At 40.7% G+C, this 11,155-nt stretch overlaps 1 protein-coding gene across 1 annotated transcript; it reads left to right on the forward strand.

Moving 5' to 3' along the window:
* The first annotated feature begins 3,054 nt into the window (after positions 1-3,054).
* LOC139163208 (vomeronasal type-2 receptor 26-like) lies at positions 3,055-10,516 on the forward strand. The gene is made up of 5 exons (XM_070744169.1): positions 3,055-3,309; positions 3,763-4,557; positions 5,291-5,503; positions 6,263-6,389; positions 9,612-10,516. The coding sequence occupies exons 1-5, from the start codon at positions 3,055-3,057 to the stop codon at positions 10,514-10,516; spliced, it is 2,295 nt and encodes a 764-aa protein (XP_070600270.1).
* The last annotated feature ends 639 nt before the right edge of the window (positions 10,517-11,155 follow it).

Consider the following 11,155-nt stretch of genomic DNA (forward strand, 5'->3'; position numbering starts at 1 on the left):
ACCGTATCAAAGGCTTTGCTGAAGTCCAGATAGGCAATATCCACGGCACCACCTTGATCCAACACCTTTGTGACATAGTCAAAGAACTCAATGAGATTAGTCTGACACGATTTGCCTTCAGTAAAGCCATGCTGATTTGGGTCCAATAAGTTATTGGTTTTTAGGTGCTGATTTATCCTCTTTTTGAGTAGAGTCTCCATCATTTTAACTACAACTGATGTCAAGCTAACTGGCCTGTAGTTTCCAGCTTCTTCTCTACTGCCCTTCTTGTGGATAGGCACAACACTGGCCATTCTCCAATCCTCAGGAACATCTCCTGTTAACAGGGATTGGTTAAACAAATCAGTCAGGGGGGTAGCAATGACAGATCTGAGTTCTTTAAGAACTCTGGGATGGATGCCATCTGGACCCATTGCCTTATTTATCTTTAATCTTTCAAGTTCTTCTAAGACATCGGCTTCTAAGATCACTGGAGCTGAATCCGTACAGCTGGAAGCAATGCTATATCCCTCTATAGTATTATTTTGTAAGGTGTCCTTTGAGAAAACTGAACAGAAGTAGCTATTGAAATGGTCAGCGATCTCCTTATTCCCATTAATGCATGTATTATTCCCGGTACTAAGCTTTGTGATGCTGCAGTTTTTCTTCTTCCTATCACTAATATATCTGAAGAAGGTTTTATCCCCCTTCTTTACAGATTTTGCTATTTCTTCCTCTTTTGAGGCTTTAGCAACATATATTATCTGTTTCGCCTCCTTCTGTCTCATTTTATACACCTCTCTATCAGCTATACTTCCAGACTCTTTATACCTCCTATAGGCAGCCTTTTTTTCATTGACTATAGCCCTTACATCATTGCTAAACCATGGCGGATTCTAAGATCACTGGAGCTGAATCCGTACAGCTGGAAGCAATGCTATATCCCTCTATAGTATTATTTTGTAAGGTGTCTTTTGAGAAAACTGAACAGAAGTAGCTATTGGAATGGTCAGCAAATGTTTTATTATCTATCTATCTATCTATCTATCTATCTATCTATCTATCTATTTATTAGATTTGTATGCCGCCTCTCTCCGTAGACTCAGGGCAGCTCACAGCAATAATGCATAATTTGTATGCTCTAGTCAGTACTACCAGAGATGAAGCTACACAAGATGAGGTTTACAACTCTTTATGCTTGTTTGGCAATTATGGAGGAAATTGATTGCCCTTAAAATGGAATCCAAATGTTTGGTATCGATAAAAGCACTGTATATATGTAAGGACTTGTTTAGAGTGATGTTTGGTTCAATTTAAGAGCAATTCTTACCAAATGTAAAAGGAAGAGTGAATGTTTGTTGTAAGGCCCCATGAATCAAGAGAAACATAGAAGTTACTGCTGAGTAATTTTTAAATAGTTCTCTACAGTGCCAAGCTGTATGGGGGCTTTGAGAACCTCTTAGGATGTTTGCAGCAATCCACATTCCATTCTGAGGCTTTTCAAAGCTTCATTGCCTTGAAAACGTTCACAGGCTGGTTTCCTGCATTCCAGATATCTGTCAAGCTATCATCCCCTCTCCCTCCCCTCCCATTTATATTTTTTACTCACTTGCTCACCCCCTCCTGTTCTGGTTTCATCCAACAACACTCAGCTGTACATTTCCACCCCGTGCCAACCCAGTAAAGCAGTGGAAGTCATATGCCCGTGTCTGGAGGCTGTTAGGATTTGGATGGGTGCAGCGGCAAGCAGCCACTTACCTCACTACTCTGATGGCCCTGCATGAGATTTGGCTTCTGTGCATGCACAGCTAGCCAAATCTCGTGAGATTTCAGCTCTTTTCAGTGATTTTTTTGCTTCCATGCATGTGCAGAAGCAAAAATCAGCAAAAATCGATGAAATCCCACGAGTGCAAGTGAGATTTTCTTTTCAGCTTCTTCTTTGCACATGGAAACCTAGAAGTAGTTCAGGATCCCTAGAGGAGATGTTGCTTCTTACAGTAATTATTAAAATCCTGGGCTGTGAGATCTTGCCCGATATATCTCCAGTGATTGCCTTTGCTGCAAACATCAGACTGAAGCAACTTGAAAGGGATCTCACATCGGGAAAGGATAAATGTCTCAGGTCACATTCCATGTTGCACAAATTTTGGGAGCATTCAGGGTGAAGTTCTGTTTATCTCCCTCTCAGTCAAGAAATTCACTCTCATTTCCATCTTGTGAGAGTGCTTTGATTTCTTCAAACTCACTTGTTCTTCCTTAGAATTAGGAAGATAATTGATTCAGTCCCATGAACTATGGACCTTCTCCTTCTGTTTCTGCTTCTGCTAATGTCCCAGCCAGTCTCTGGGAAGCTGAGAAGGAAGTGCCTGAAGACTTTTCAGAAACATGGGGGAATGAAACTATGGAGCTATTACAGGCCAGGAGACCACCTCATCAGTATAGTCTCCTTTGCCACAATGATATCTGATATAATGCTGTCTTTCAACACAGCTCCTTATAATCAACGTCCCTCGTAAGTCATTCAGTAGGGATGGAGTTGCATTCATAATACTGTTTCCAGTCATAACACTCTTCTTTTCTTTCATTTACTGCTATATTGCAGGACTTGCTTTAATTTATTGAATCATTTGGATTACCATAGCTTCTCTCTTATATCTTATTTTTTGAGACCCAAATCAAGATCTACCGCCCCCCCCCAAGTCTTGTACAACCCTGAATTAATCACAACTAGTTTATTGAAAGGTTTGTATTTGCCTCTGTCCAATCCATTTCCTTATTTTTATAACCATTCATTGATATTCAATGCCTGATCCTAGTAAGAATAGATTGTGGTTTTGTTTTTAGAATTGCTCTTCTTGGTCACTTATGGTAAGTCCTCTTTGCTCATGATTCTATTTTAATGGTTGAATGATTTTGAATCTTGATCACTGCACAAATTAAACTGAGCACTATTACAAAGAATGATATATTTGTTAATATTACATCTTCATCCCACCTCCCTAACCTTAATAAAAATTAAACAGTAATTTATTTTACAGTATTGCATTTATTGCTCCAGAAAGAAACCTATACTTCATGTTTGCCATTCAACAAGTCAACAAGAATTCTCAGCTTTTGTACAATCTCACACTTGGCTACAACATCCATGACAATTGTTTGAACACCTGTGCCACTTCAGATGCCTTGCTGGACATGCTCTCAACTGGAGAAGCCAATGTTCCCAACTACAGCTGTGGCAAGAAGGACAACCTGATGGCTGCTCTTGATGGATCTCTTGATGACATTTCTATTCAGATGTCAACATTACTAGGCACCTACAAATTGCCACAGGTATGTTTATATGTTTCTCCATCTGGTAAAGTGAGCAGGTTGTTGTTGGGTAGGTAATAGATTTACTCATATCTTTTCTTTGGAATTCAACAAGTGCTTTTCACCACGGCCATTGTTGACTCGAGGAAGACATGGATAAACTGGACACAATGTTAAATATGGAATATTTCACCAAATCTCTAAAATCAACTGATTTGCAATTGAAGTGCTCTAGATATAACGTTTCTATTATCTGAATGTTAATTTTATTAGAAAAGAGAAAGGCCAGTATCTTAGATCCCAGATTAGAAAAATGATTATTATCAAACTTCCTAATATTCTGCATTTTGTATTATTTATCTTAAGTGTTATGAACCACAAACTATTCTAATAAGTTTGTGAGAACCACACTGGATGTGTTAAAAGCTTACATTTAATCTAAATATAATACACTATTATTTATTGCTTCTTCAGATAAGTTATGGAATTGTTTCAGAGGCTCTGAGTGATAAAAGTCAAATTCCTTTTTTCCATAAGATGCTCCCCCCAAATGGGTTCCAATACTCAGGAGTTGTCTATATTCTTCTCCATTTCAAATGGACTTTGATTGGTCTCTTTTCAACAGACACAGAGGAGGGAGAGAATTTCATGAGAACTATCACTCCAATGCTTGTCAGAAATGGAATTTGTGTTGTTATCTCACATCAATTCTCAATGGCTAGAGCTACAGAATCTCTCAGAAATGCCATCTCTAGGTGGAGAAAAGTCAATGTCTTTGTTCACTTCATAGAATTTCTTTCCCTTATGGATAGTGTTCGCCACATCTATTTAACATTTGATGGTTTGCCAGGACCCATTGAAGGGAAAGTCTGGATCACCACAACAGTTGAGAAAGTGACAATGACGAGGCATACACTTCACAAATATATGCATAGTTTTTGGGTCTTTTCTTTTCAGGAAAGAAAATGGACAGACAATGATGCCTTTCAACCAAATCTTTATAGGGATTCCAAATTTGAAGACCAGTCTTTTCGCTGTTCTTTTTCAAAGCATGTCCTTTCTGTCAAGGGCCGGAAACGATGTACACAGATAGCACCACTGGACATGCAAGAGAAAAAGAACAGAATTCTGATAAAGAATGACCACCGTGTTTATAGTGTTGTTAAGACTCTGGCCCATGCCTTGAATGTTGCACATTCCTCATTATCTAGGAAGAGAAAAATAAAAGAGAAACAGATGTTGGGGGCTCCAACGCTAGAGCCATGGCAGGTATGGGGTCCTGACAAGGATCCATTAAACTTAGTTTCTATTTAGAAAAAAAATCAAATGTCTATGTAGGGGAACCATTTCAAATTTCTTATTCTTTGAAACACCAACAGCTTTGGCCAACCTGAGGCCAGATTTAGTTCACATGATTATGTGCCAAAGAGCAGGCACTGCAACAATTATATTTGGATATTAAACACTACTGTTATAAAATTATTTAAATGTATACATTTTAAATATATTCCTGTGCTTATGTGTTTGTAATTAGCACGATAGAATTTTATATTCATAAATTTCAGCTAAACTGTGAATTTAGCCTACACCTCCTCACTGCAGGAATCAAATTAAAATTTATCAGACTGATGGCTGCTCAGTCTTTGCATTTAGCAGTGGTGGCACAGTGGTTACAATGTAAGTATTGCTGTCTAACTAACTGCTCACTGCCAGGAGTTTGATCCTGACCAGCGCAAGAGTTACGCAGCCTTTCATCTTTCTAGGGTTGGTAAAATGGGGGACTAGTTTGTTGGGGGTAATATGCTGAGTCTATAAAACACGTAGAGAGGGCTGTAAAAACACTGTGAAGTGGTATCTATGTAAGTCTAAGTGCTATTGCTATTTAGGCAAATAGTGAAAGGGGGTACTGAACATCTCTTATACACTGGTTGAGCTTTAAAATTGCTCCTCCTTTTAGGATGTTTTAAGTTGCTTTCAAAATTCTTGTATGTCTCAATTCTAGTTTCATCCCTTTCTGGAGAAGAATGAATTTTACAATTTTTCCTGGGAGAAACTGTACTTGGACCAAAGTGGAAATGTAGCAGCAGATCTGAATATCATAAGTTGGTTGCTTTTCCCCAAGAAGGATCCCATCAAAGAGCAACTGGGGAGTCTTGAAAGACAAAAGCTTCTTGTCAATCAGGATGCTCTTTCACGGATAAAGTTGCTCAACAAGGTGCTTCAAAATATTGAATGTTTTGAATGATTTGATGTTGATGTTAGTGTCCCCTGAAAGAGCAGGCTCAGATAGTTTGAAAGAGCCCATATCTGGCCAGAGTTATTTATGACTTTGTTTTACACCACTCGGATAAACTTCCTGCTGCTAGAGAGTAAACTCCAAAATTTTCAAACAAAATGGAACCACAATGACTTGCCTGATATCTGATAATGCCTTAATCTAGAAAAATGTAGGAATGAAAGTTGCCTTTATCCCCCAACCCAAAAGTCCCTTTTGACAATTGAAATAATGAGGGTTACTTTGTAATGAAATGCTACTTAGATGTGGTCTTTGGCTTCTAAGCCATCTACAAACCCCTTGAATGCAATTGCTAATCATGATTGTCAGTTACCTTAAGCTTCCCTCTAAAACAAAAAATTCTCCAAATGTAAGTCATAAATAAATGTGGGTCTGTTTTTCCAATTCATCTTCCATGTTTCTAATTTTGGGTAGTAGTGAAGGACAAGGGGTTCTGGAGTGCTATGGTTCTTGGGGCCTCAAAGAGTTGGACACAAGTAGTGACTAACAACAATAGAAAGGATCTTGTCTTGAATACCTAACTGGGCCTTATACACAGGGTTCAAATTCATAGTTCTATGTTTTCCTGATCTGTTGCTCAGAAGTTTCTTTCTTAAGGACAGTATCATTTTATTTTAATCAATCTAATGAACAAAAATTTGGCAGATAATTTGGAATGGATGTTGTTTTTCTCGTTAGTCTCTCCCTCAGTCCAAATGTGTGGACAATTGTCACCCTGGATTTGTCAAACGGGCTCGGAAAGAAGAACCAATCTGCTGCTATGATTGCATTCCTTGTCCAGAGGGGACCATCTCCACACAGGAAGGTGAGTGACACCAGAGGAAAACGCATTAGATTCAACCAGAACACTTGATCAAAGTGCATGTTAAAAGACATATCTGAACTTGACTATTTTATTCTTCATTGCTATTTTTAACATTAAATTTATTCCATAAATAAGAAATAAATACAAAGGAATAAGGTCATGTAGAATAAGACATGAAGAATGTAATGGATTGGGCAAGATGAATTCTGCTAAAGGAAGTATCTTTTCTATTTGTCACCTTGTTTACCTTGTTCCTTCCTTGTTTACCATCTAAATTCTTGAGGATTGGTTTCAGGTCAATGGGTTTTGCTCATTCAAACCAATTTTATCTTACAGGCCAAAAAGATATACCAGTCAGACATTCAGTCAGTCAGTCAATATTTATTAACAGAGCCACATAACAGAATGATCTCAAGAATAATAATCATCCAGAAATAATCATAACCATTTTCAATTATCTCATCCATAATAACCACAATAATCATAACTGTTTTCAATCTTTTCATTCATAAAATTCACTTTCAAAGCCCTACTTTGCATAGGACCAGTTACCTCTGGGACCTCTTCTCTGTGCAAGCCTGCCTTTTTTGTTGGAGCTCCTGCCTTATTGAACACCCTCCCCATTGAAACCCACCCTCCTAAACAGCCCCCACTCCTGAACCTCTGGAGGTTGTTCTTCCAAGCATTCAGATGTAGTGATTACAACAATATTTATTTATTTATTTATTTATTTATTTATTATTTATTTATTTATTAATAGAGTTGAAAGGGACCGTTAGGTCATCGAGTCCAACCCCCTGCCTGAGCAGGAAATACACACAGCATCAGTGAAGGGTGGTTGTGGTATCAATTATTTCACTTTTTGGATTTATTTATTGTTGTTGATATTTTCACAGTTGTGTATATATTGCATTTTAAAAACTGGACTGTTAATGGAGGAAGAGTAATTCCAAATCCAATCGAGCACTTGTAAGAGCTCATATTAAGACTTACAAAGTGGTGCTCAAGGCAGCAAGATGCGTGTATCATGCCGCCTTGATTGCATCAGTGGAATCCCGCCCGGCCACTCTGTTTAGGGTGACCCGCTCCCTTCTTAACCAGGGCAGAGTTGGGGAACCCTTACAGAGTAGTGCCGAGGATTTTAACACGTTTTTCGCTGATAAAATTGCTTGGATTCAGGCAGACCTCGACTCCAATTGGATAACAAAGTCGACTGACAACGAGTCAGTTGAGGTGACTGGGGCCCGTCCTTCTCCACCTGTCTGGGAAGAGTTTGATCTGGTGGCACCTGATGAAGTAGACAAGGCCATTGATTGGAGCTGTCAGTTCCGCCACCTGCTTACTGGATCTGTGTCCCTCCTGGCTGGTTTTAGCCAGCAGGGAGGTGACACGCAGCTGGGTCCGGGAGATTGTCAACGCTTCTTTGGGGAGGGGGTCCTTTCCGGATCCCTACAAGGAGGCACCTATGTGCCCCCTCCTCAAGAAGCCTTCCCTGGACCCAGCTATTCTTAACAACTACCGGCCAGTCTCCAACCTTCCTTTTATGAGGAATGTTGTTGAGAAAGTGGTGGTGCTCCAACTCCAGTGGTCCTTGGAAGAAGCCGATTATCTAGGTCCTCAGTAGTCAGGATTCAGGCCCGGCTACAGCATGGAAACTGCTCTGGTCGCGTTGATGGATGATCTCTGGCGGGCCCGGGACAGCGGTTTATCCTCTGTCCTGGTGCTTCTTGACCTCTCAGCGGCTTTCGATACCATCAACCATGAAATCCTTCTACGCCGGCTGGGAGTGGGAGGCACTGTCCTTCAGTGGTTCTCCTCCTACCTCTCCAGTCAGTCACAGTCTGTGTTAGTGGGGGATCAGAGGTCGACTTCTAGGCTTCTCCCTTGTGGAGTGCCTCATGGGTCGGTCCTCTCCCCCCTGGTATTTAATATCTACATGAAACCGCTGGGCGAGATCATCCAAGGGCATGGGGTGAGGTATCATCAGTATGTGGATGATACCCAATAGTACTTCTCCACCCCATGTCCAGCCAACGAAGAAGTGGATATCATGTGCCGGTGCCTGGAGGCTGTTGAGTTCTGGATGGGTGTCAACAGACTCAAACCTAACCCTGATAAGACGGAGTGGCTGTGGGTTTTGCCTCCTAAGGACAATTCCATCTGTCCGTCCATTACCTTGGGGTGGGGAATCACTGACCCCTCAGAGAGGGTCCGCAACTTGGGCATCCTCCTCGATCCACAGCTCACATTAGAGAAACATCTTTCAGCTGTGGCGAGGGGGACGTTTGCCCAGGTTCGCCTGGTGCACCAGTTGCGGCCCTATTTGGACCGGGAGTCACCGCTCACAGTCACTCATGCCCTCATCACCTCGAGGCTCGACTACTGTAACACTCTCTACATGGGGCTACCTTTGAAGAGTGTTCGGAAACTTCAGATCGTGCAGAATGCAGCTGCGAGAGCAATCATGGGCTTTCCTAAATATGCCCATGTTACACCAACACTCTGCAGTCTGCATTGGTTGCTGTTCAGTTTCCAGTCACAATTCAAAGTGTTGGTTATGACCTATAAAGCCCTTCATTGCATCGGACCAGGATATCTCCGGGACCTCCTTCTGACGCATGAATCCCAGCGACCAGTTAGGTCCCACAGAGTGGGCCTTCTCCGTGTCCCATCAACTAAACAATGTCATTTGGTGGGGCCCAGGGAAAGAGCCTTCTCTGTGGCGGCCCAGGCCCTCTAGAACCAACTCCCCCCAGAGATCAGAATTGCCCCCACCCTCCTCGCATTTCGTAAGTTCCTTAAAACCCACCTTTGTCGTCAGGCATGGGGCAATTTAGATATACCTTCCCCCCAGGCCTAGACAATTTATGCATGGTATGTTTGTGTGTATGCTTGGTTTTTAATAAGGTTCTTTTAGTAATTTAAATATTAGATTTGTTTTATGCTGTTTCTTCTTATTGTTGTTAGCTGCCCCGAGTCTACAGATAGGGGCAGCATACAAATCTAATAAATAAATAAATAAATAAATAAATAAATAAATAAATAATTGGCTACATTTGTTTCAAGATGGACAACCAGAATTTTTTCTTTCTTTCTATGTCTATATCTATATTTCAGTCTATGTCTTACTTGTCTCTCAGTATCAGCTGTCATCGAAATAAGGTCTTTCTTGCAATGTGAAAGGACAGACTATAAAAATAATATTACTTACTGTTTTCCCAGATACTGAAAAATGCACGAAGTGCCCAGATGATAAATATCCAACTGATGACAGAATCCAATGTATCCACAAAAGAATAACCTTCCTGTCCTATGAAGAACATATGGCCATCATCCTGACCTCCTTTGCTTTACTCTTGTTTCTAACTACAGCCCTTGTTTTAGTGATATTCCTTAAATACCTAGAAACCCCCATTGTCAAAGCTAACAACCGTGACCTGTCCTACATCCTCCTGGTTTCCCTCTTGCTCTGCTTCTTGTCCTCCTTTTTCTTCATTGGCCAACCAAGGAAAGCCACTTGCCTTCTCCGACAAACAATGTTCAGCATTATCTTCTCAGTAGCTGTGTCTTGTGTGTTAGCCAAAACAATCATGGTAGTGCTGGCTTTCCTGGCTACTAAACCAGGGAACAGGGTGAGGAGATGGTTGGGGAAGAGCTTGGCCAACTCCATCATCCTTTCTGGTTCTGCTGGAAAAATTTTAATTTGTGCAATCTGGCTGGGAATTTCTCCCCCATTTCCTGACTCTGACATGTATTCCCAGTCTGGAGAAATCATCCTTCAATGCAATGAAGGCTCTGTCACCATGTTTTATGTTGTTCTCAGCTACATGGGTTTCCTTGCTGCCATTTGTTTCACAGTGGCTTTCCTGGCCAGGAACCTGCCTGGGGCATTCAATGAAGCCAAACTGATCACCTTCAGCATGCTGGTCTTCTGCAGCGTCTGGATCTCCTTCTTGCCCACCTACTTGAGCACCAAAGGGAAATACATGGCGGCCGTGCAGGTTTTCTCCATCTTGGCTTCTGGTGCTGGCCTGCTGGGCTGCATCTTCTTCCCCAAGTGCTACATTATCATCCTGAGACCAGATCTAAATACTAAGGAACATTTAATGATAAAAGTCAGTATCTGATCATGAAATAGTTTCTCAGACTCATAACATTATTTACTTATTGCAGTTATTGTTGAGTTTGCCTGCTTTTTTTGACAAGGTTACCGTATTTTTCGGAGTATGAAATGCATCAGAGGATAAGATGCACCTTGGTTTTGGGGGAGGAAAACAGGGGGGGGGGATTCCACGTCATCCTACCAGCATCCTTCGCCTGTTCAGCTTCAGCATATTAGTTTGGTGGTTGTCAGTGTGTGCCCATGCATGTTTGCTTTGGTCAGGCATGGCTTCTTGGAGCTGCTAATCAGCTTCAAAAGCACAGCTGATCTTGTGTGGGGGAAAAAGATAACCATCAAAGTGTAAAATAAATTAATTAATATTTGAAATTGTCATGAAACTAGGGAAGGATAATATAAGAAATGATATTTTATTATGATATAAGACAAACAGATTGACTTAATAAACAAATAAACAGACAAATGTTTGAAACAAGTTTACTGGTCAGTGGATGGGATACTGTTCAGTTCATTTAAAAGGAAAGAAAATCAAATTTTTCCAACTTCATAAAATCTTTATTTTTTGTAATCTTTTGTAATAAACAACAAAGAGGTGATTTTACAGTTGTTTTTGGAAAACTTTATAAATGCTTTGTGAAAGTGATTT

The sequence above is a fragment of the Erythrolamprus reginae genome, chromosome 2 (assembly GCF_031021105.1).
Source record: "Erythrolamprus reginae isolate rEryReg1 chromosome 2, rEryReg1.hap1, whole genome shotgun sequence".
Classification (NCBI taxonomy): domain Eukaryota; kingdom Metazoa; phylum Chordata; class Lepidosauria; order Squamata; family Dipsadidae; genus Erythrolamprus; species Erythrolamprus reginae.